This window comes from Calidris pugnax, unplaced genomic scaffold (assembly GCF_001431845.1).
Source record: "Calidris pugnax isolate Ruff unplaced genomic scaffold, ASM143184v1 scaffold20, whole genome shotgun sequence".
Classification (NCBI taxonomy): Eukaryota; Metazoa; Chordata; class Aves; order Charadriiformes; family Scolopacidae; genus Calidris; species Calidris pugnax.
The window spans coordinates 17014945-17041389 of NW_015094510.1; the positions used below are offsets into that span (position 1 = coordinate 17014945).

General features: G+C 42.5%; 1 protein-coding gene across 1 annotated transcript in view; it reads left to right on the plus strand.

Moving 5' to 3' along the window:
* Positions 1–47: 47 nt before the first annotated feature.
* Positions 48–26445, plus strand: part of WDFY2 (WD repeat and FYVE domain containing 2) — a 66093-nt gene continuing 39695 nt past the window's right edge. Inside the window, exon 1 of the mRNA XM_014965684.1 lies at positions 48–328. Coding sequence (XP_014821170.1) covers positions 192–328 — 137 coding nt within the window. The 5' untranslated portion in view covers positions 48–191. The remainder of the gene's footprint in view (positions 329–26445) is intronic.

Below are 26445 nucleotides of genomic sequence, written 5' to 3' on the forward strand. Positions count from 1 at the left end.
GGGGCGGTGCCGCCGCCGCCTCCGCCACCGCCCCGCCGGTTCCTGCTTCCCAGGGACGGCGTCGCCCGGCTCCGGCAAGTCCCTCCTCCGTCTCGGCAGTGCGGGCCGACACCCCCCCCTCCTCCTCCGCCCCAACCCGGCTGCAGCGTCCTCCGGCCGCAGCGGCGGTGTCCGCCGGCCCCGCGGCGCCCATGGCGGCGGAGCCTCAGCCTAAGGCGCTGACTCGCAAGCCCCTCCTGCTCAACAAAGTGGAGGGCTCGCAGGACGTGGTGAACATGGCAGCGATCGTGCCCAAGGAGGATGGGGTCATCAGCGTCTCCGAGGACAGGTACCGGGAGCGGGCGTCCGCAGGTCCTGTGGGGCCGTGGCGGTGGCCTGTCACCTCCCACCATCGCTCGTCGGGAATGGTGGTGGTAGTGGACTCACCACCGCAGGACCCCGATGGTCCACCACCATCACCGACCAGCGATGGTGGGAGGTGACAGGTCCCAGGGTGGTGGTGACAGACCACCACCATCACTGATGTGGCTGTCAACTCCACCACGGGAGTCCAGGCGGGTCGCGGTGGTCCAGCATGGGGACATGGCTTCAGGCAGCCGCAGCCAGCTGGTCCTAGAGGAGAAGGAGCTTGGGGCAGGGGTGTGCAGCTTGGTCCATCTCCTTCTCCACCGCCGTGTGGGTCAGGGCAGTGGGTGGGCTGGGGCGCTGCTGAAACTTGCAGGACTTGAGTGACTTCTGTAACTCGGGTAAAATGGGATCTGAGAGCGCTTTCATCACAAGGATTGGCCGGGGTGGAGATGGCTGTGGAGGTCTTTGACCTTGCCTTAAGATTGCCGTGGCATTGGCTAAAACAGTAGTTTTGGTTCCCTCTTCCCCTCTCCAAACGTTTCTTGGTAATTGTTTAAAAATACCGTGTGTCAGTGATAAGATCTTGGAGTTAAAATCTCATGCTGTAAAGCTGCCAAAGAGGAGAATGTTTTCAGGCCGTTTTTGCCGAGCTCTGAGGCTGCCCCGAGGCAGCTCCATCTCTTCTGAAAGAGCTCAAACTTCATTCAGCCCTGCAGCTGGAGCTTCAAAACTCCATTCTGAAGCTGTCTTCCTTTAAAGTAAGAGCTTATTTTTGTTGCAGAGTCCATAAGTAATTATTTTAAGCAAAGTTTCTTTGCAACTCGGGTGCATGGTGTAACCCACCTTGAAATGTGTCCCCACCTTGAAAGACAAAAGTTGCTCAGTGTGTGAATATATTTTGATTCTCAAGTCTTTTTTGGTGGACTGTTTCTCTTGGATGTTCTCTCTGTTATGGTGCTAAGTGTCTGCTTTTATGTCTCTGCTAGCTTTCTGGAAAACTATCAGTATTTCTTTCATCTCATCCTTGTCCACAGTGTGAGTTAGTTTTCAGCTAGTTGTCAAATATGTGCAAATTTAAGATTATTTAAGTTCATCCAAACTGTGGTCTTCAAGTGAACTCTCATGCCCCATAGCAAGAGGAACTGAATTACATAAAACAAGTACACTGTCAAAGCAACTTTAAGTAGAGTTTTACATTGCTATGAGCTCCTGATTTTATTGTCTTTACATTTTGTTGTGTGTCTTTGTATTTTTGGTGAAAATGAATTAAGCTTGAGTGTGTTTTTCCTCATAGTAGCTTCTTAGGCTTACTCAGCCGTTTCTTTTTATCTGTAAAAAGGTATTCCTGAAATTCAGTTGCTCTCGTATAGGTCTCTCTCAATCTCTGTCTGTCCCCACACCTTAGAAAAAATAAGTAGCTTCTGCTGTTTTAGCAAGTATGGCTTGTTGAGAATAGGTTGATTCTCCAAGTTGGTATTTCTATGTAGAGAAAGGAATTCATCAGAGATCTTTGTTTCACTGGTAATTGAGATGTTAGGCTGAAGAAACCAGTGGTGAAGAAGAAGCCAGGGGTTTCACGCTAAGAAACTTGCTAGTTCATGAGCAACCATCCCTATTCCTTCCCATCCCAGAGCAAACCCCTGGGGTAGGTCAGTTAGGTCCTGCTTGCTGGGTAGAGAAATCTGTTGCTAGATGTGGGAGGTGTCCCTGCCCACGGCAGGGGGGTTGGAACTAGATGATCTTTAAGATCCCTTCTAACTCTAACCATTCTATGATTCTGCGATGATTCCATGTGCTGCTAGATGTCTGAAGTTTTGCTGGTGATACAGGATAGCTCTGCGGACATTAAAACACTGTAGTAAGTCTGGAGGTTCCCAGGCTATTTTCTGATTAAAGGCACTAACCAGATAATTTGCCTGCTTGTGGGGCTGGTTTGCAGTGTCTTTGAGATGCTATGAGCTATGATCGTGCCTTTCATTTCTTTAGGCATGAAGATGTTGATTGATGGATTTTTCCTTAATTTTATGTCTGCATTAGCATTTTTATTGCAATTAAAGCATTCAAAGGCTAAAAGTTATTTGGAAGGAATAGGATTTTGGGATACCTGGGGTGGAAGCAGAGTTTAAGGGACTTTCAATACCTGTGGCTTATGGTTAGGCTTGTGCAGATCCTTCTGTACTTTTTCCTGTTTGGACCTGCCTTCTAGTGTTAGTGTTGATGTGATTGTTTAATGGCCTTGGAATGTGGAGACCTTTTAGAGATTCCTGGAAACTGTAAAGGACAGGTTCAGGAGATGTTATCTGTCTTTTGTTAGCTAAATAAGTGAGTTTTGGCCGTGTTTCCCAGCCTGTGATAAGTACTGCTCATCTGAGAGAAATGTTCTGAAACTTTTGCAGAGGGTTTCAGCTGGAACGACTTGCCATCTCCAGCACTTGCTTCAGGCTGAGGAGGAAGGGTGTTCTGGAGATGTAGAGGAGGGAGTTCTCCGTTGCTTTGCTGGTTAATGGCTGAATATATATATATCATTGTTGAAGTTGCTGGTAGTCTTAACATATGCCAACTACATATCGCTTTAAAGGCTTTCTGTAGTGCTTGATGTGGCTCTATATCAGTAAACCCTTCAAAGCAGGAGCTTCATCTCTAGTCTCTATTTTTATGGCACCAGTGGTTATATTTGGTTTTAAGAGACATGGAAGTGGTTTCAGCTATAGCTTGCAGACATAGTAATGCATTATATAGCTCTGAATTGTTGTATTTGTAGCACATACATGCATGTATTTTAAGAAATAAAATTAAAACTAAGCAATAATAGAGAGTGTGGTTATTCCTCATAAAGATGGCATAGATGGGGAAAGAAGGAATCTCGTGGGGGGTAGGGGGTATGTTACATATTTAACTAGATTATCTAAACTTTACATAACCTGCAAGGTTGGAGTTTCTTTTCAGCGTGCATCACCTGTATGCTCTACGTGTTTTCTCTTCTGAAACCTAGTCACTCATGTTAGTTGAACAATGTGCGTTGTGTCTTATCTTAGTTAATTTGTCTGATTCCTTACTAGGGTAAAACAGACTTAGCCTCTATCTGCTTACAGCACAGCATTGGGAGGGATAAGACATAATTTTATTTTGTGTTTTGCTTCTAAGTAAAAGAGGTGCACCTATCTAGGCAGGTGAGAGTTAAAGGGATGGCAGCATTTGTTATCCAAGAATGTATAAATTTGATACAGGAAGGCTATGAGAATGAGATTATTAGCTTTCATTCATGCTTTTTTACCTGCCAGAAAATGAGTGGAATTAACAGACAGATGTATCCAAACATGTGGAGTCTTGAGTGATCCATAGCATCAAATGCCCCAGGTGCTACACATGAAGCTAAAATGGGATTCTCCTAATGTGCACAGCTGGCCCCAAGTTGTCATCAGCTTCCTGCGTGAGTTAAAAGCGTGCGCTATCTTTTCAAAATTGCTGAGCATCCTTGTCTTTTGTTGGCTTCAGAGGGAGATGTGGGTGTTGGGCATGTCTGAAAAGTAGGTCACTGGCATGTCAAGTTGAGACATATCAACTGTGCTCCAGAGGAGATTTAGTATCATTAATCTTACCTGAGTGTGGGGATACAGTGGGAGAAGTGCACTGACTCACCCAGCTTTGGATTCTGCTTGTTGCTGTACGCTTCTGTGTTTCTCAAGAGCCTGCCACTGATGTGAGTGCTAATTCAGCTGGGCGTCTGATGGGCTGGTCAAGTGTCACCGTGAAACACTGGCAGGAGGGGGATAGGTGTCATCGTGGTACACCTGCACTTTGCCACTAGCCATCTTTTTTTTTTTTCCACTAGCTATATTGTGAGAAAATTTTAGACACATGCTGTTGTAAGCAACTTTCTTGATAATTTTGAACTCTGGTCTGTGCCCTCTTTTGGGTGGGAGTTTTGTTCTCTCTCCCACGCTACAGACCTTCGAAATGTAGGTGTTGCAGTCAAGAGCTCTTCTCCTTGGTATATTCATGGGAGGTAAAAGCTTTCATAGTCAACTGAAAATTGTCAAAATCCCCCTTTTTTTTTTTTTTTACTAAACAGGCAATCTAGTCTTCTAGAAGGTGACAAAACCTAGAGGAAAAATATTTATGCCATAGGAACTTTTCTCTCTTTCTCCCTCTCTCTCTCTCTCTTTATAATACAACAGAGATCTCTGTCTTCTCCACTACCTTGTATCATCTTAAGTTCTTTTTGAACTGAGATGTCTCAGCTTCCTTGTATGGATTGCTATATAAACAGTGAGCCTGGATAGTTTGTGGTGTACGTTCATAATAGTATCTTCATCTCACATAGGGATAACTGTGCAGAGCTTGTATTGCCAGGTTTGGTTTACAGTTTGAGGTTTTTAAATGCAGATGTACACTGGAGAGGTTTTTAAATGCAGATGTGCACTTAAGCTGTTGTCCAAAGCTTGTCTCCTGGGTGTGCTAAGTAGGAGGTATTTTAGGGGGTGCAAAAAATGGATGACCATCTTGTGTAGATGAAATCTTAACTTTGTTAAACTAGTGGTAAACTAGGAATGGGAATGTGCATATATGGCAAGAAATGTGGGGATTGTCTTTTGGCATTCTGCTGATGTGCCTTCTAGCATGGAGGAGTGTGATCTTTCCACCCTTCAATATATCATATATCAAAAACAATCTTTCGCTCCTTCTGGTTTTCTTGTCCAGATCCAGAACATAAGGCATGTAACATTATAGTTCATGCCTGTGAAATACCTCTAATGGAAAGGTGGGATTCTCCACTCAGTGCTGCATCCAGGCGGGATGCGAGGAACTGCAGACCCTTGGTAAACTCTCTGGGTTTCCTTTCTGCTGTGGTGGAGTGGTAGAGAGTGATTTCTTTGCGTAGCTATGGTTTCAATATAGTGACTTTTACCTAAGCACGGGGTTATGTCACTGATGGCCACTCTGCTGTGTGTGTGGCTGTTGGTTTGCAGCAGAGGTGCAGGTGGTGTGAGAACTGATTTTGATGCTGGCTGTTTGTTTATGTTCATCGGTCCCAACCTGTAGGTTTCACACCCAGGTTATTGCAGCATGAGCAAGCAGCCCAGAAGGTGTGGATACTCTTCACAGGTGTAAAAAGACATGTCCCTGCCTGGAGGTTCTTTAAATTTTTATAAAAACATCAGTCACTGGTGAAATTGTTGAGAGAACATGAAGGAACTCTCTATGAACAGTGCAAAGGTTCGTAAGAGACCTCTTGCTGTAGATGCAATTTGTTTGCTCTGAAAGTTTTTAAACTAAATGGATGTGTTGCAACTTGATGACTGTGTTTGGAATAAAGCTCAGGGTGGAGGTTAGTGCTGGCTGTTTGAGTCAAAGAAGTGGATACTGGCAGGAGGTTTAAGAGAAGACAGGAGGTCCAAAGCTCTTGGACTCAAAAATTGTTGCAGATGTTGAAAAGTAACTGTTCCTGATTTGACTAACATGTATCCTGTTGAGATGCCAAAATCCTGGGAGTAGCACATAAAATGTTTTTCTGAGTACTTGTTGGGGATGATAAACTGTACTTAGTAACTTGTGGGAGACCTTGCAATGTATTCTCTTTTTAACCCCCTGGGGCCCTTTGTGCCACCTGGAGATGACTTGTTGAAATTTGCCAGAGTTTTTATACCCCTTACCTTACGATGTTCTCCCCTGAGTACTTAGTTAAAGATTTAAAACACGAGCATTTAGTCTTGTCTTGATGTTTGGAGCTATCCTTCAACTGCTAGCTCATGTAGGTCAATGCACAAATTGGTGCAACTCCTGCAGTTGTATGAAGTTCATGTCTTCACTGCAAGGTGGCAGCTGCAAAAATGTGATGGGACATGGTTTTGGACCACGACTTGTACAGACCCAATTTCAGCAGCACAATTAGGCATCAAAATAGAGTGGAACATGAGGTGCTTGAGCATTTTAGAGTCAGAGATGCAGTGGTTTTAACTCACCTCTGTGTCTTAGAGATTATTCTTTATGCATCATATCTTAACAAGCTGTATTTGGAATAAGAAGGGCTACTTAACACACCTTCCATTTGCCTTAGGGTAGCCTCTTTTTTCTGCCAGTTGCTGAACAGTGCTCTTGCGTTTCTGCAAGTTTCAGGATGGTGCATCCACCTCCAACATTAACCAGTTCTTGTTTTTCTTCTCGTCTTCCCTGACCCCGTCTTCATTTCGCTGGCATCTGCTTACACAGAGACCGGATCTCTCATCAGCGTGTCTTGTATCTGTCAGGCTTGGTGACCTTCCCCTGCAGCCTCTCCAGTTCTGCAGCTGAACAACGCTCCTCGCTGAGAGGAGACTGCACAATGCCACCTCTGTGTGTGCCCCGTGGCCCCTGGAAGAAAAACAAATGCTGATTATGGAATATGTGCAGTCCAGAGCCAGCGTATCAGTAAAAATGTACTGTTGCAGGAAACTTGTTGGTTTTTCTCCTAAAGCTGAAGAGGGCTAGAGGAGGCAGTGATGCTACAATGTTAAATGGTTGCAATACCTTAAACTAAAGGTGTTGCAACAGTTTTGAAGCTACCAGGCAAGTTCAGTATGGCTGGCCTTTCACTGAGGTTCACCTAGAGGACTGAACATCCCAAATAGCATGTAAAATTGTAGCACAACAGAAATACATCAGTAGCTTGTTTGAGCTACTTTATAGGATTTTGGTTACTGAGGCAGACTCATTTTTCTTTCTCTCTCTCCAGTTGCACCAGTTCCCTCATGGTGTCTCCTGACCATGGCCTGTGTTTCCCAGCAACATCTCTCAGCTATGTGATAACGTGTACTAGAGAACTGCTCAAAAGTGGCACAAGTTTTGTATAATGTTGCTCGTAACAGTATTAAGAGAGCAAATGGGAAATGAGAAAATAGGAGGGTGTAATGCAGGCACGCACTGCTCCTCTGCTTCTCTGCTCAGGAGCTCTAAAAGCTTTGTAAACGATGTGCAATGCCCTAAGAAGACAACCTGGCTTTTGCACAAGTATCTTATGTATATCACTGTGTTCTGTGCCCTGTAACCTCTCAGGCACTGGAAGACCATTTGCATTAAAGCACCCCAGAAGTCATGTCTAATTGCCTTGCCCATGGTGTTTCTGTCACATACTTGTCAAATGTGAGTTGTTTTATATAAAACTCTGCCAGTATCTGCATGTATTTGCCCGGGGATTTGATGAGAATTGTGGTATTCCCTAGTGCAGTCTGTTGCAAAGACAGGAGCAAAAAAAGCTGCAGCTGTTTCCCTTCTGCATGCGGTGAAGGAGTGATGGATGCAGCCCTGGTGCTGCAGGATGTGACAGGCTGGATGGGTCATCAGGGGAGGGGACAGGAGCGGTGGCCATGGGTTGCTGAGAACAGCCACACATGGCTCTGTTCAGCAGAGCCTTGTCCTACATAGCTCTTTTTGGGAAAGAGAAAATAAAACTTCCTCCTTTATACTTTTTGTGAGATGAAATTTGACATGCAGTAAATGGGGAAACTATAAAACAAACATCTGCACAGGAACGGCAAGTGGCCCAGCAAGCAGGTTGGATGAGTGGCTGGAGCAAGCCTGGAGAAGACAAAGGACAATTTTGTGAAAGGAGAAGCGGGAGAGGGCAAGTTTACCAGGCAGCCCTCCAGGGAGAGAGCTTTACATAATCATGAAACCATATGCATCTCTCAGGGTTCTTCATATGTCACAGTCTGTGTGCCTGATGGCTTGAAACTGTGCACAAATAAGTCAAAATAGATATTTGGCCATCAGAAAGCAGGTACAAAATTTTGCAATTTAGAGTATGCTGAAATTTTAGACAGACAAAATACAGCCTTCATCCTCATAAGAGGAAGAACAGTTGTGGGGATTGGGTTAAAAAAAAAATGGTGTTTTAATTTTTCTCTTAGTCAGTCTGCAGGAAATAGCATTGTGTAACTAACCTTGGCCAGACTTTGAACATATGGGCTTTGCTTGTCATACCATGTGTATTCACCACTTAAATTAAGTTTTTCAGGGAACTCTTAAGGTTTTGAGCACCGAATCGAAGGCGATGCCAAAGCACAGTTCTGGGTAGAAGAGCACTGCTGTTCTGCTGCCAAGTTTACTGAGAAGTTTGATCTAAAGCTGTCTTTTTTTTCTCCAAATCCTGTACTGTTCCCTCTTACTATGAGGTAAAAGATCGATGTTCTTAGCAGGTTTTTGAAATAACAGTAGTGATCGATCAGCCCCAGAAGGCAATGCTTTTGACCTTTACAAGCCTGTAATAGCAGTTTCCTTAGGAGTTGAGTCCTGTGGAGAGAAATCTGAGAGAAGTCTGTCCTAATGTGAATTGGCCTATTTTGCCACCAGGTTGAATTATCTAGATTAGAATTATCTGGATTCAGGTGATAGAGCAGATACAGTGCCCTGCCTTGAAGGGATATGGAGGGAAGATTCTTGCCTATGTTTAGAACATGACAGATAATGAGATTTTGCACCTCCAGCAGTTAGTGAAAATTTGATAAATTTACCGCCAGCTTCAAATTCATTTATAATAGCAAATAAAAGCTTAATTGTATTCTTAAGCAGGTGGTGCATCTGCCTTATGGAGTACTTTAGGGTCTTAAAGTAAACAGCTTTTTCTTTTTTTCTTTTAAAGCTTTAGCAAGGTCTAATCATGAGATGGTACTAAAGCTTTGACTTTAGCTTAAAAGGTATAGTGAAAACATAATTACATTTATGCAAGCTAATGCATGCTAGACAATGGGAGATGAGAGAGGGTTTTGGTGTTGGTTCAGATAAGTGGCACGTACCCTTTCTCCTGCTATAATGGTTTCCAGATTTAGATGTATAGGTATCAACAGTCTCTGACTTTCATACTATCTAGCTTATCCATGGCTTGGAATAAAAAAAAAAGATATATGCAGTGACTGAAAGAGGAAATACAGTAGGTTTATTGTGATGCAAGATAAGATGAAGCAGGAGACCATTGAAAATTGGTCTGTTTTGTTGCCTGCCTTCTTGTTGCTGTTAGCCTTTCTGAAGCAGAACAGCAAAGCTTATCTTATAGACATCTCCTCTGATTTGGATGCTTCTCTGAGAATATGCACGCTGTGGTTTCTTCCCTTCTAAATGTTGGCTGAATATATTGTTAAACTCAAAATGCTGTAAGGCATTTGCCTATATATGTCTTTCTGGGCCAGTTTATTACACAAAGATCTGGAAGAGATACTTCATTTAAAACAGTAGCCTCTTATCTCTCTGAAGAGACAGGTCCTTATTAAGTATTTTGCCCCCTTTATGTATGTTGGAACCTTCAGGAATCTCAATGCCATGAAACTGGAAACGATGGCTTAGATTTTATTTGTAACTAGTTTGCACCCATTTTGCTTATGTGCTGAATTATCCTCACTTTAAATGTTTTCCTCTTGATACTTAGTGTTATTAAGCTGTATCTTCTCACTCCCCTACTCCATCCCTGTTTTCCTGTTTGATAGAAGAAAATTCTGTCCTGCTCTAGCAAAACACAGAGCTGTGAGGAGGATGTGGGCTACGGAGTCAACCAACGAGTGGTTCAAATTGACATTGCAGAGGCCTCGTGTTTTGCAGTAGCCTGTGCATGGCATAGGATGAAAGACCAATTCCTCTTCTGCCATTACTGGAAGCCCAGTAGAACATCTCAAGCCTGTGCTGCTCTCCAACATCAGTCACACAGCCCTTGTGCCTGCTCTTGTCCTGCTGGTCCCATTGCTTCAATCACCCGTGGCACAGGAGTCCTTGGTCAGGCAGTGGCTTCAGTGTAACTTGCTTTCTGCCAGCCAGAAGTCCAAGGGGAGGTGGAAGGACCTTTGCTGAAGAGCCCTGCATTGGCTTCCACAGCTGAAGGATTGTTTCTAGTTTGCTGTGGTAAAGTTTTTCTTCTTTGGTAATGGTTTGCTTCTGCCTGTACTGAAAGCAAAAGGTCAAAATAGAGCAGTATGGTAGGTGCTAATGGGGGAACAGAGGACTAAAGCTGGCCCAACGTGAATTGTGCTGAGGGAGTGAGGTGAGAAGGTAATGTATCCATCAAGTCAAAATTGACACCTTTGGCTTTATTGTACCCTAAGCTTGGACTGAAGTTATTTAATGACTGGAATGAAAAAGTTGATGCTTTTTGCTGCAGTGAAATTATGCATTTTATTCTGTCCACTGAGCACTATTTTATGTCCTATTCAGTCAGAATAACTATAATTAAGCTGCAAAAGTGTGTGTCAGGTGTATCAGAGCCTTGCCTTAGAAGCTGAGGCTTTTAGCACTATCCTATGAGCAAAAGCCTGTCTGATATTACCTCATGTTTTCTAGGTTGTGTTGCATCTGAAGTCAGGAGCAATAGGAGTTTTTGAGACTGCAGTGGCTGCCGTTACCAGCTAAAAGTGGACGTATGCTGGATTTCTCCAGGCAGGAGAGAGCAAGGGAAGAAGCAAGCTTAAGAGTATCAACTGCGGTGGGTGGTAGACCACTGTACTTGGCACAGCGTGTTACGTAGCAGTGGCTGGTTACACAATCTATAGGCAATAATCCATTTCCAAAGAAGAGCGCAGTCTTTTTCCCTCAGGAAGTGAATCGGACTTCATAAACAAATCTCTTCTCGCTAACCTCTGCAACTGCCAGTAAATTAGTGGGAATATATAAATCCATCATCATAGTTTCAAAATATCAACTAGTAAGTGATCCTGCTGGACTTAGCAGGGGCATCAGCTCAGACCCTTACAAACACTTACAGAACTTTTAGGTTCATGTCTTGATTCCTGTTGCTGCTACATATATTTGTAGGCAAAAAGCAAAAGCACGTACAATTTTGGAGAGGGTGCTGTGTTGCTTGGAGTCCCGTGGTTGCCTGAGCTGTGAAGCACTGGCAGATGAGAAGCCCTGTTGAGTGTGGTGGGCTGTTGCAGACATGGCTTCAGCCCTGCTGCAGGCAAGGTCTCTGCACAGCTGCAGACGTTGCTCTGGGGGACATTTGGGATCTCTGCTGATTGGCCCTTCATCTTCTCCGCTGTACACTATGGTTGCTTGTATGGTGAGGGAGCACAGGACCAGCAGGAAGGCAGGAAATCCCACAGTAGTTTGTGCTGCCACTTCAGTTCCAAAGTTAATTTTGTAGTGAAAGATTAAAAGCAAAGGTAGATTTATTTGTTAAACAAGGAATGCTATAAATGCTGGTGGTTCTGGTCCTTAGGTTTCCAGCAGTTAACTTTTCCTCAAATACTGTGGCTGTCCAATATTAGATATCAGAGAAAGCGGTAGGAAAAGGGAGTTATGAATGGACTGATTGTTTAAAAAAAAAATTACATGCTGTAGTGCCAGAAAATGCATGAACTTTATCTGAATTCTGAAAGCTTCTATGATTTAGGGTATTTGTACTCTTCTTTCCCTCCTCCCCAGGAGGTTCTTTGGTAGGTAAGAGATAAGCTTGGTGAGGTGTTCCTTAATACGTTTTCATTAACAGGAAACCAAGGCAAGAAGTCTCCATCCCTGACTAGTTTAATCCACAGCATCCTTTTGGTCACAGCTTGTATTCGTCCTTCTAAAAGCCTGATGACTTATGAACTCTTTTTTGAGGAATCAGGAATGAACATCGTTGCCTGCTTTTTACAAGGTGTGAACACATCTGAATGAACAACCCAAGAACTGCAAAGGTTGAGGTGACCAGCAGGAGGCTTGGATAAACCTAACAAATGGGTTCGTTTGCCTCGGTCAGTGTCTCCCATGGTCTTTCCTTTGCTCTAAAACTAAGATTATGTTTGTGTGTACTTTTTGACATGAACAGGCATTTTTACATAAAGAGACACATTCTTTTAGAAACAAGTGTAATTTTTATTCAGCTCTAATCACAAAACTCTGACTATTAACTATGTAGGTAAGTGTTTTGTGTACAAAGTCACGTGGGAGAAGTAGATAAATAACCATTTTGACAAAAATTCTGGATGTGGGTAAAGCAAATGACATGGGTAATTGTGTAACGATCTCTGTTCAAGTGTTTTGCATGTGGATTAAAAAGAGCAAACAGTGATTTCAGAGGGTGGTGTGTATGCATGTATTGACACCTCGGACTCAATGGTATTCTTCCAGAACTAAAAGGTACTCCCTGTGTTTGCAGGCAGGCCCCTATTTTGAAAGCCAGCCATTGTGATAACTCTGAAGCATTATCCTGACAGTGGTCATCTTTTTGTTTTCAGCTTGATTTCCCTTCGTGGTGGATTCTAGTTAAGCTAGAAATTGCTGTTTATTCAGTTGCTGGCCAATGCCTTTACACCAACCTCAGGCTAATAAAAACAAAGGAGGGAAAGTGGGGAAATATGGATCACCTTGAGATATTATTGTGGTGTACAACGTGACAAGAAAGGAAAGCTCTTGTGAGCAGAAACAGCAAACCCCTTGTTGTTCCAACTTTCCAATTCTTCTAAACAAGCCCTGTATTGCACAGGGTGGTGTATGTAGGGCAGACTTCAGTGGGATCAATATTGTTCCTTTTTTCAACGACTGCATGAACCAGCTGGGAAAAACAGGCGGCCGAACGCAGGGCCACTTGCTGTAATGACTGTATTTCTAACAAATTAAGTAGTGTGAGGGCATGTATTCAGGCACAGAGATCTGGCTGGCTGTGCTGTATGGTTGCTGGTACCAGGCACTATTCTTACCATGAGCCAATTTGCACAGAGTCAAACAATCCCCAGCCAGGATCTGGGAGTCAGCTTGGACCGAGGACCATTGCCAGCCTGGATGCAGCTGCTGTTTATGTCTATGCCATGTGGCCTTTCTGCCAGAGACTGGTCCCAGGCCTGTAATTTAGTAATCCAGGTGTGTGGCTGACCCGCTGGTGGGAAGTCAGATTGCCTATGGGAAATTTGCTCTGTGATTTAAAAAAAAAACATAAAACATACCAAAACCAAACCAAGCTGGTGGTTTAAACAGGACACAGCCCTTAAAGCTGGTCTGCCTGTAAGCGTTTCTGCTGGTTTGAGATCTGTAACAACAAGTTTAATAAAAAGCCTGAATCTGAGACCAAAAATAGTTTGAGATTCTTAAGACTAACTTCAGCCAGATGTCCAGGGGAGTGTAGGTCTCCCAGGGCTGCTACGCTGAGCAGAAGTGCATGTGCTGCCAAATTCCTGTGTGCAACATCAGCCAGTGACCCATGAGGCTGCAGCCAGGGTTGGAACCCAGCTGGAGCACTGAGGTGGCCCTCATGGCCTCTCTTGCCAAGTCCTGTGGTCAGACTCCTGTCTTCACTTGCGGCACCACCATAGGCCCAAGCATCGGACCTGTAACCTGTGTAAGTACATGTCATGTTCCTCAACAGCCATCAAGATAATTTGTCTCCATGAGCCTTTGCTTCTGACACCCAGGGAAGTATCTTTGGTTTGAGCAGAGCATTGCTCCATCATGTCCTGTAGGTCTGGGAGACTGGACACAGGTGCTTCTTTACACGCCAGTTCATTCCCTGCTGACACCATCCTAGGGTGACATCCTTCCAGTGGGCTTGGTGTCATTGCAGCTGCACTGGGGCTGCTCCATGTGTTGCCAGAGCCCGAGCTTCGCTTCTGATAAGTGTGATGGTCTCTCCATGGTTTCAGGCCAAGGGAAAGCTTTGGTTCTATATTTTTGAAGTCACAAAGCAGCACTAAGCTGTAGTAATGCCCAATTTTCAAATACAAACCCTTTGAAATACATATGCAGTTGGGTGTTGCAGGCTGAAAGAGAGAATTCTTCATTGAGGTGATCCAAATGTAGAGCAAAGCTTGGAGAAGATCAAGGAAGTCCAGAGGCCCTCTACAGGGAGGCTTTACCTAAGATTTTTCAAAGATGAAAAGATATTCAGTCATAAAAATGACATTTCTGCTTCTTTCAGTTCGTAAAATACTTGAAATAAATTGGGCATAGAGTTGCCACAGACCTTACTCCAAACATTGTTTTCCACCCATACACCTTTTCATGTAACCAAGGTTTCAAGATCTTTGGTGTTGCTGTCGGATGACTACAGAAAACTCTAATAGGATATGAAGGTTGTATTATAGCTTCGAGGTGGACAGAAGATAAGAAACTTTCTTTTCCTAGTAGAACTGGTGGTACCACAAAGGAATCAAGAAGAGAAAGTGTGCTACTTCAGTAGCTTATGTACCTCAAGCATAGAAAGCTTGAGGTACAATAATTAAATTAATTTTTCAAAGCACATTTGCAATAGAAAAGACACTACAGCTAGAGATGCTTGTTCTGTAATTATTGTATAGGTCTTTTTGCCTTGTCCAATTTGCCTGCCACTGACAATGTAACTGGAATTACAGATGTTGTTAGGGCAACAACAGTTGTAGAGAGAAAGTCTCTCTTCTGTAGTCTTACAAAGCGTATTTTTCTACAAGCTGTTTCCATTTGGGTATCTGGTTGAGGATTTGCATTATATTTATTTCAGTCCTTTTTTTTTTTTTTTTTCCTCTTTACCCACTGATGTGGGAACACCAATGTATCTCCCATTAGGAAGAAGTAGTAGTTTGCTTTTGCAAACATTGAAACCAACCGTGATAATATATCCTACTGCTGTGTTAAGAGTTTTGCTGCTGACCTCATCGTGAGCAGGATCAGAGCGCTTCAGAAGCACAGCTGATATTTGCATTACTGGAGCAGTGCATCTACAGCTGCTGCAGCAGATAGAAGGATGATAGGCATCCTTTAGCTGCCACTGACACACTAATTGGGATGGGGCAGTGGTGGAGTCAGAAACTACATGGTGGATGTAGCGTTGTTGTTCTGACACTCTTTGGCATGGTGCTGCCCTGTGGCAGTTGCATTCTCCTCCTCCTGAGCTTGGCACAAGTTGCTGAGCCAGGATTTGTGTCTTGGTGCCAGGCTTTCCAGTGGTGAGGAGTGTTGGGCTTTCCTCATCTTCCACGGTGTGTTACCGTTCCCTCCTGGATTGTGAGGGAATTTATATATTCTAGTTTGGGTTTCTTGCATGGAATGTCTTGCCTTTATGTTTACTGCTTTTCTGTGAAAAGTTTCTTGTTTAGTTTTTAATATCACTTTAACTGTTCCCAGGATGGTTGGTCTGAAATTATCCTCTAGTATGGCTCCTCTGATACTAAGGAAATTGTGTCAGATTATTTTAGCCCAGCTCTTAAATTGATACAAGATTATGATTGCCTTCTTAAGGTCCAAGACCAGAGGATCAAGAAAGAAACAAGATTTCCATAGAATGTGTACCTTGAATGCCCAGGACATAAAGGTTTTACAACAGTCTTTATAGTATTTTTCTGCAGAATCTGCTGCTTTTGCTGAACCACAAGATTGCACTTTCTCACTCTGGACCCAAATAGAAATTCTGCTTGGCCTCCATTGCATCAAATTTTATGGCAAAAGCAATTTTAACCAGATACTGAGAGGCAGATTTTGGAGTCAAACTTAAATTATGAATAGCTATCAATTATGCAGAAGTAACATGGAAATAAACAGAACAAGATGTCTAACTTGGCTCCCCTTCCTCCTATGCAACTAAATTGATACTGTTTCCTGAAATCACAGATCAGAGTGACGCTGGTGTTGCCATTTGGCAATGTATTATGGTTATGTATTATCTGAGAACAATTAGGCAATTGGGGGGAAAAAATCAATTGCCCAAGCTGAAAGTATAAATTGAAAGTTTCATTGTAGAGGGTGGGAATGTATGATTATCCATCCTGCTTTGCAGAGAAATTTAATTCTTGTTCAGTTGGTGTGTATCTGGTCTCGATGTTATGTTTTTAACTGCTGCTGGAGGTAACTGCTGCAGCTTTGATAAGTTTCTATAGTTAGTTACTGTTGTAAGAACTTAGCAGGTACAGTTGGGTTCTGAATCTCCTGGGGAGAAAATGACCGGGCTAATGCCCATCCTGCCAGGTGATCCAGATCAACTGTTAATTTAATTATTGCCCCTTGCCCAAATGTTTGATTTTGGGGAGGGTGGTGTCAATCCCTGCAATCTCAAGAGATCTTACAGCCTGATTTGTCCTCCTCATTGAGTGATCTTACAGCTAAGCTGTTATGGAGTAAAAATTGGTGTCATAAGGTGAGCATTTGGGATCCAGGTGCTTATGCAGTCCAAATTACGATGGCAGGAGTGTGTCCTGTCTGGAGAGTATGGGCGTTTTCACACATCTATTTGGCATTTTGCATTGATAAGCTTGAACTGCCATATTTAATGAAAGTCCCCTCTTTGAGTACCTACCTCTTTAGTGGAGCAATGCTTCCGGACCCGGGCACTTACCTTGGACCTACTGGTGTTTTTTATCCCTGTCCTTAAGCTCTCTGGTGAAGCTGGGTCACGGCACTGCTTTCTCTACCTGGCTAGGTTTGGTTTGGAAGGATCTCAAACATCTGGTTTTTTTAATTTTGACTAATAGTAATATTTTGTAAATATTCTGTCAATAGGACCTAGTTTGATTCCATTTGTGTGTTTACTTATTGAAAAGCTAAGCTTCTTTAGGGAAAAAAAAAAAAAGAAGTTTTACTCTTTAGGCTTGGTAGTAACTTGACTCAAGTTGGGGAGGGAACAAGAGGAGAAACTTGCAAAGAGTCAGTGTTGAGACTTGAAGCTTTCCATGAGCACTGCATAGAAAAGCGATTGAAGTTAAGCTTTTTCTCTCCATGAAAAAATGTACAGTGAAAGTGTATTATTTCAAGTACAAACTTTGCAGTATGATGAAAAAGACCACTTGAAACCGAATTCAGATAATCTACTTTGGTCATATGACTTCCTTTTTCAAACTATCGTATGTTTTCCTCTATGGTTATTTTGCAGTGGTAGATAATGAACTCTTGTTTGCCTTAAATGGAAAAAAAAAAAATAATTATCCCATTAACAGGAAATTGATAACAGCCTAATGAATGTAGTGTCCCAAGTAGCAGAGCAAGAGCGTCCTATCTGTGAGGTACCAAGGTAAGTGCAAGTGCACTCTCTGGAGAAGCCTTCATGTAGGAAATACTACCCACGATAGATATTTGGAGGTTACACACAGGGTAATAGTTGTCTAGTGCAGCTGGAAGTGTTTTCATTACCATGTCTGACACCACCTCAGTGCTTCATAAATGTAAAATGTGAAGCTGGGTTTGGACTGACCTCATTCACAGACTTCTTGATACCCCAGTAACTGGGATGTGTGGAGAGTCTTGGGGTTTGAAGGGCTTGTCTTCAGCCTGTTGCCTCAATTTGGGTATATTATTACTGAAATACTGTGCTGTTTCAGTTTTCTTCTCTAGGGGTTATAGAACCAGCTGCTCGCTGCTGTCCTTACTGCAGGCTTTGTATCATTCATACTTTATAGCCTGTTCCCTACTACTTATTCTTCCCATTCATGTTTTATCTGTAATGCAACTCCTCTCAACTCGCTCTCTTCTGTCCTCACCTTCCTGTTCATTCTTTTGGTGACCCCGTCTTTTCAATTAGAAATTCAAAAAAGGACAGCTGCCTCCTTCCTGCATGAACTCTTGGAGCAGCCGCACATCCTTGCTAATGCTGACTGCTGTTAAATACCAGTATCAAGCAGTCATCTGCTGTGAAAGTCAAAATGGGGCAGCTTGGATTGGGGAAACTACTGGCACCAGTGATCTAATTAAAACCCCCTTGAGCACTGGTGATGTGAAAGGTGTTTAGCGTGTTTAGCAATTTTTGTTTGCCAAATGTTGCCTCCTGAAAACCAGTTTATTAATCGATTTATTTTTTTTTAGCATGTTCCAATATTATTAAAAAGCATTGAATTGTTCTGAGTAATTGAGAGACAGTGAATGTGTGATGTCTTTCAGGCAATGGGGAGTGGACTGGGATACTACAAGCAGTAGAGAAATTGAAACCAAATGAGAAGAGATTCTTTCTTTTGCAGTGAGGTGGAGGGAATGGCAATATTTGCCTTTGCCTCATCACTTCAAAGACATGCTTGACTTAGTGAGGAAAGAGACAACAGCTGCTTGAGCAGGTATGTGGGCTACCTTGGCAGTTGCTTGAGGGTACACAAATGCTGAAGGCTTACTACTGCCAAGGAGAGGTGACCTTGGTAGCCTGGTATCTACTGGTTAATGGGTGTTTCTGAAAACAGGACTGGGATGCAGAGGGAATATCTGCACCTTTCTCCTCCCCCCCCACCCCTGGCCCCATCAGAAGCTTATGTTCTTGCCAATAGCATGAGTATTTTTAAAAGGCCAAGTCTATCAGGACTTGTAAATCACTGTCAGCCCTTGATGAACCAGAGTGCTTGGAGCCAGAACTCTGGGGAGAGAAATAGCATGGTTGAAATGTGCATACAGTTGAAGGGTGCCAGAGGAGCAGACAGTGTGGGATGACTGGGAGAACTGATGGGAGTACAGAAAAATGTCTCTAAGCTTTTAAGTGTATGATTTGGAAGTAGACTACTGGACTGTCTGCTTTGGTTCCTATGTCTTAAGCAGGGTTACTGGCTGACCACTGGGAAAGTTGAGGTGTGATCCCCGGTGTTCAGTGGCATCTAATTAGCTGCCATACCAGGAGCCTTTGTTTCCCTCTACAGAAATATTTTCCTTTTGAAAGTTTGATTAAACAAAACTATTAAATGCTCTGGTACATTAAAAAAAAAAAAAAGTCAATGGGAAAAGCAAAGACAAACCTTGGTCTTTCAGACTTACGTGAATGAAGCAAGTATTTTAATGGTGCAGGGCCAGGGGGCAAAAACGCTTTTGTGAAATCATCTGGTTGTTGCATTTCTAAGAGCCTTTGTTAGCTTGCATTTATTTATACTGTGCAGCACAGATGATGAAAATTTGTGTGTATTTCCAAAACAAACCTTTTGTTCACTACAATGTTCAAGGTCATAACTGTTCTGGGTCTTTCTTGTAAACCTGCTCTTCCTGTTTATTGGTATTATTTAGAGCAAGCGGTCCAGCTGATCTGTTTTAGGGGCCCAGACCTTGTCCACAGGACAGCTCTGTCTAATCTCTTCTCCCTCTTCCCCTCCAACTGGAATAAAAATTGATTATAAAAATTGTTACCTGATGCTGGCCTCTGAGTAAATTATTAAATGCCCTCTATGTGTGCTGCCTCCCTCCAGAGGGCTCAGTAGTTGGGACATCTCTGAATTAAGTAAACTGCTTAATCTGCTGCAGATTGTTAATGATTTACATTTCTTGATAACCGCTCACAAATTGTGTCTATCCCTCCAAAGCTCACTATGTGTGTTTGATAAGAAGACACGATATGATTTGTGTTAGATATGACATGTGCAAGAACCTGACTGGACTGTCAGGTCATTCCACCTGGATGTTTTCAGCGTGCCTCAGATGCCAGAACGGGAGAGTGGGAGGAGGAACTGCTTGACACAGCAGAACACACGTGGATTTTGAAACCAAAAGAGTGGGGTTTAGTTAGTGGGAAGCGTATCTCATGGCTGGAGGTAACTGGATGTATCATCTCAGCCTTTTTGCATAGTAGCTTAACTGTCTGCAAGGAAAGCTGTTCCTCCCCTCCCTGCCCTCTGCGTAAGAAGCAATCCTGTCTGACCTGTGAAGAGCTGAGCCAGAATTACAGACTGATTTACCGCTTCAGGCAGTGGTGAGCCTGCAAGGCAGCCGGATCATAGAGGACCCTTCCCCTATTTACTGCCTTTACCCATCTCAGCTTGTCTTTTTCCTGGCAGATGCTGTGATCTGATTTTATGCTTTTAACTAATAGCACAAGGATTTACTTGCTCAATGGGTGGTCTCTAGCTGTCTTCTGTCTTACATTACCATTTAAAATCTTGTGTCCTCTGCCAAGGTCAGTGATAGATCTAGTCTGCTTCATTCTGCTGCCATCCTTTGCTTTCAACGGCCCTCAAATAGCCCAAAGTCATTACTTCAGACACCTCCTTCTCACTGTCCATGCCTATGCTAACTAGTAGCCTCATGCTGGAAGGCAACGTGTCAGGATTAAGTGGTGTGGCACAAGCTGTGTTCATGTGCCCCTCTGCTCGTAACTCAGGTCATTAGGAAAATATTACTTGACTAAGAGAGGTGATTTGTGATTTCAGTTAGCACCAAGTTATCCTCTCCTGAAAAGAAACCATACAAATCATCCTCTTGTTACTAGTAGAATAGCTTAGTCTCTCCACATCTTTACACTCCTTCAACGAGGATTGACTGATTTGTTAATAGTAGTGACAGGCACAGCACCACCCTGACTGTGATAGGGATGGGTGGTACAGTGCTTACACTCAGCATACACTGTCTCTGATGGTGTAGAACATTGGATGATGTGCTCTTCGTACCTGCTGTGCTGCTGTTGTAGGCCAGCTCTGTGATACATGTTATAAAATGGTTTGCATCTGCTGTAATCTCCATATCTGTCAGTATTTTTTTAATGTGAGTTCAGGAATCCGTACCTGTCTGAATTTGGACAGGCTGGTGCAGGAGCTTATTGAAAGGAAGGTCTCTGGTAGGGAATCCTGTCTTTATTCAGGATGGGGAAAGCTGATCAGCTTTTTTCAGTGAATGTGTACAGTTGCTCAGTAGTTAAATCAGCAATGACGTAAAGTCCTGATGTAAAGTCCTTGCTTTGAAAGCACTCTGCCTAAAATCCCTGATTTCTGTGAATATATAAATATTAAGATGTTTATTGCGATCACCGTGCCTAATAGCATGACCTAGTAAGAACTTACTACTTTTGAACTCCGGGATGTTGCCTTTTGTATTATCCTGGAATAAGATTTTAATGTGAGGGATTGCAAAACAAAGAGGCAGATCTTTAGAGCTGATTTTTTTTATTTTTTTTTCTCCTCAAGACCTCAAATCTGCTTGTTCCAAGATCAGACTGATACTTCCTCTATGAATGGCAGCAATAAAGATCTAGAGAATGCAAGCTGAGACAGCATCTGGACAGGAATTGCAGAGAACTCGTCTTGTAACCCTCTAGAGAAAAATAGGTCTGTGCAATAAGCTACTAACAAGGTGCCAGCAAAGGGTTTCTAATAATGTTTGATGCTTTTGCCATTAACTGGAAGCTGTCTCTTCTTGCAAAGCAGCAGCTACCTATAAGGCAATGACAAGATAAATAAACAGGAGCAGCTACAGGTTTTATTGGTTTAGTGGATGGGTAGCCGTCACCTAAGCAGTGGCCTCCTGTCACACACAATTCCAACAGACATCCTTGCAAAGCTGCACTGTATTCACATATTCAAATAATGTATTTTTCCATACCTGAGGAGGGAGTTGGTTGTGTCCTCCCTATGCTTATGTAATAAATGTGGCTTTCCTGTCCTGTCTTCATAAGGAGAAAGTGTGTTGTGTACCTTCAAGGTTTTCCCTGGCCTGAGATTGCCTCTGCCTATTGCTCTCCTTTATCATTTTCTTTCTACCTCTCTTTGCCAGGAACATGTGGTTCTGGGATTGCCCCTAGAAGCTGTAGCTGGCGAATCCTCTCCTCCCTCCCCTACCAGTACAGTCTGCCTCAAATTAGCAGATAAGCTGATTGGGTTTGGAGAGATGCAAAGAGCTGCAGGAGAACATTGTAAGTGGACAGCAATGTATCACAGAGAGAATCTAGTATTGATAAATATACATTTTTCTCTCATATGTATTTTGTAAGTTTCTAAACCATGCTGGTGTGAATAAAAAACATGTAAAGCTGCTGCCAAATAAACAAACATTGCTAGGGAACGTACGGGGGGAAGATGGATAAAGAAAAGAATGATAATGCTCTTATAATTTAGCAGGTTTGTCTGTGTCTGGATTGAGACTGCATTTAGTACAGAAGATGCCAGTTCAGACAGAATATTGTCTCATTAGAGGGACTGGAAGACAGGTAAGGAGAACAAAACACACAAACAGCTTTCCAAAGAGACTGAAATGATTGGTTACCTTAAAGAGGAAGCATGTAAGAAATGCTAGGAGTATACACAGGAACTAACCAGGAAAGAAAGTAGAGACAACAGAAACTTCTAGCCTTGTAACACAAGAGCAAGAGGATGTTGCAATTAGCAATTATCTATCTTAAAGATTATAGAATAAAATTAGCACAGTGTGAAGTTAGATGCTGAAGAATGGGAAAGATATAACGAAGCTATATGAAAGAAGTAACTGGATGTGAAGAGAAACTATATGTTTGAGATTAATTTTTTAAATTATGAAACAAAGTTTAGGATACGATGTTCAGTCTTGTGATACAGGTTTGAAAACTGTCTCTATTCATTTGTGTTGTTTTCCATCTCCCTACACAACCCCCACAGTAATGCAGAGGTGACAAACTGACTGTCTTGTGAGCCCTTGAAATGCCAGATCACCTCTAAATTACAGAATCAGAGGTTTGGGCTTTGCTGGCACCTCACAACATGTTCCTCACTATGAGTGATAAGAAGAAATCTGAGATCCCTTGGTAAGACATTTCAGGACTGCAGCTGAAGAGCAGACCTTTCAGGACGGGGTTGGGTTTTCATCACTTTGCCCTCCTTTCTTCGTCCCTTTTTGCTGGCACTGAAGCTGCTGGGCTTGCTGCTTTCCTTCCCAGAGAGTACCGTGAGTCCTCAGCCCAAGTTGTCCTGCAGGATCAGAACAAGAGTGGCTTCTTGCCTCCTCTAGCAAAGCAAAGCAGGTAGAATTGGGTTTGTGCGAGGACAGTGAAAATCTCTCTGAGTCAGGCTTCCCTGAGAGGAAAATAGCAACGAGGAGAAAAGCTGAGGGAACATTTTATCACCCATGAATCATTGTTAAAGTTCAATGGTAAACTGGAGGAACTGGAAATGGGATTCCTCTGCAGAAAGTCCTTCTCAAAGGAGAGCATTTCCAGAGGCATCTTGGTGTGGTGCAGAGCACGCAGATACATTCCAAGTAGAAGTGTTTGCTGTCTTTGGAAAAACAGTGCCATAATTGTTCATCAACATTTGAAATACAAAAGGCTATCTGTTCTTAGAGAGGGTGTTTCAATAAGCATTCAACATCTACAGCCACACGTGACGAGATGGTTGTGCTATTTGTTGGCTGAAGAACTTACCTATACCATACGGGTATGAGGGTTGGGTTTGGTTTAAGTTTGGTGGGTTTTGGTTTTTTTCACGAAGAACAAAACCAGAGAAAAATAATTAAAGTGAAATTTCATATAGCGACAGAAATAGATGTGTAAATTGAGAGGTAACACCTTTATGGTAATTGTGCAGATGTTAGAACTTAACAGCTGCTTGCTTGGAAAGGGGTTCATTTGCATCAAGATATGATTAATGCTCTTCTCAAAATCCAAAAAACAGGTTTTCCTCTACAACTTTGTGTTGCATGAATTAAATGTTAGGTGCTTTCTGACTGAGTGCCATAAGTATACTGTCAGCGGAAAATACCACTTTTACAGGTTGTGCATGCTCCTGCCTTTTTGTAGCTAGAACCCTATTTTCCTTACACTAGGATATCTGCAATGAGTGGGTAAACTGTTTAATACATCGAATACCCTCCAAGAAGCAGTGAAGTAGTTAATGATTTAATTTAGTCTTTTGCAATGGATGATGCAGATGACTTGCATCTAGAAATTAAAATGCTGAGAGAGAGCATCATCCTATGGATGTGGAAATGTGGGTTCCTTCCCCCACAGTAAAGGCATAATTTACTAGATGCTGCACTGTTTAGTTAACCGAGGAAAACATTTATATGAAAAATAAATTGAGGCCTAAGGGTATGACTGTTTGAGCCAGGACCTCTTGTCTTCCTCCATATCCCTTTATTACTTGGAGGGTTTTCTCTTTTGCATTCATCTCTCCTCCCAGGTGCTGTGCTGTTTTCTTACTGATGTCATGGTATTATTTCAGAGCAAATTGGGAAAGAAGAGTAAAGCTGAAAAAGTTCTTTCTGTCCCAGCATAGCATTTGTGTTTGTTGTAAATTCCAGCTAGGGACATAATTTAGTGCTTGGGGTCAAATAAAAATCTTTTTCTGTAAATTAACCTGTATAGGAATATAATTTCTAACAAATGTCATGCTGGTGGTATGTGTATTGAAAATAGATATGTCCAGATTTCACTTCATAGCTTCAAAAGCATAAGCTCACTTTTTCATCTGTTGAGTAATTAATTCATTTTTATGCAGAGTGAAGCATGCATAACTTAAAAATTATCACTAACTTAGTTGATAGTCCATAGTAGTTTTGGGAAAAAAAAATGTTATGTTCTTCTGGACAGCTATTCCTACTGGGCAGCTGGAAGCAGGCTGGTGACCTGGTAGGTTCTTGCTTTTCACCTTTGCTACATGGACAATTTAGAGGGGAGCTGGAGGGTTGCTTTCTTGCAAATTGTTGATCCAGTAGGTATTTTTAGCATGGTTCCACTGAGTCACTTATTGCATAGCAGGCCTGTATTTTAATCTAATGAGGATCTTTCTAATAACTTCCATTACTGAAACATTTGAATGTGGGAAGGAGGTGAAAGTAATTGGGTTGCAATAATTAAATCATCCAATGCGATTACCTTCAAAAGGTTGTCCATTTATGCTTCCTGAATGCAAACGGGAATCGATCAGTACAAGAAGCACCAAAGCTGCATCTGTTCTGGAAGCACATTTGGTGGGGTGTAGGCGGGTGAGGTCTGTGGGCAAGAGAGAGAGATGAAGATCATTTTATTACCCCAAAGCTCTGTAAGGAAGACTGATGCACAGGCCTTAATGAGGGAGTTAATTTTGAAACTTTGCATGAAAAAAAATCCTAGCATGATATAACACTCATTGTTTAATAATTTCCAAAGCTGTAGGTTGATGCTCTCTGAGAACTCCAGCCCTGCATCTACCTGCATTTGCAGATAAAATTAGCCTCCCTACAGCATTTATGCTGGAATGTGGTGTACTCAACTGCACTGCTTCATATGCTACATGATGAGCAGTGCTTTTGTGGAGCTGCTGAAGACCTGAGGCAGCTCAGCTCTCTGAACCTTGTGTTAGTAACCTCAAGGTAACACCGTATTTTTCTGCGGTTGTGACTTCTGGTTCATTTTTTGTTGTTGTTCTATCTTTACTTGCCCCAAGTTTCTGCAGAGGGAAGTGATCAGAATCTGATTTTGGTCCCATGCCTGAACAGCAGAGCATGCACTGCTCCCAGGCATATGTGCTCGGGTAACTGGAAAAATCACTGAACTGCATTGCTCATTGTCCAGAAAACTGAAAAATGGGTGGAAAGTGTTTCACAGCTGAGTAGTAAAACTGTCATGTCACTATCATTTGGGTTTGAGTCATTAAAATCCATTTCTCCTGAGATTGTCTCCTATGAATCTTTTGTTTTCTAGTCACTTCCCACAAAATACCCAAAAAGCCCTCTATGTAAACCAAAACTGTGTTAAATAAAGTGGTGTCTCTTTCTCTTAGGTCTAAGTACCCCTGATGATTGTAACAGTTTTTGCCTGACAAACCCATGCAATTCTATAGCTGCATATAGCCTATCAAGACTTTGACATTTTCCCTATTATGCAATATTCATTTGCATTTAGTTTACGGCAGCATGAATTAAATGAGGAAATAACTTATAAAGCATGGTATGAGTTAGGATGTTGCATAAGCTCTGTGTGAAAAATTCCTGCCTTTCAGTCTGCCTGCCTGATTGCTTGGCATACTGTTTTGTGCAATGTTTTTTGCTGAAGATAGGTGGTAAATGTAGAGTACTTGAAGTCTGCAGTTTCTTCCCTAGTGTGCCTTTGCACTGAGCTTTATTCCAAGATTTTTCCTTTTGTGTTCTTCCTAAGCAGAAAGGAACTAGCAAAGCTCTCTGCAAGATCATTAACCTCTGAGCTTAGTTTGTACTACTCTTTAGTAGCTTATTCCCTGTCTTTGCTGGAGATGTTGGCTCAAAATGAGATTATTCATGATCAAGATTTTTGTATAACATGTATATTTTATTTTTTGTAAGATCCAGGGTCTTGCTGAGGTCTAAGCCAATAAAACTATACGAGTGACTCTTGAGAATGGATGAGGAAGAGACATTCACAGGGGAGGATTATGAAGGAGAGCAAATAAAACTAATTAGATTTAATGCAGAGGGTCATCAAAGGTAGCAAAAATCAGATTCATTGCCAGTAGCTTATGGTTAAAAAAAGTCCATGAGTGAACCCTTTTATGTGTTTCCCCCTACCCTACTCTTTGCACCAGACTATAGAGTTGCTCCTGAGGTCCCTGT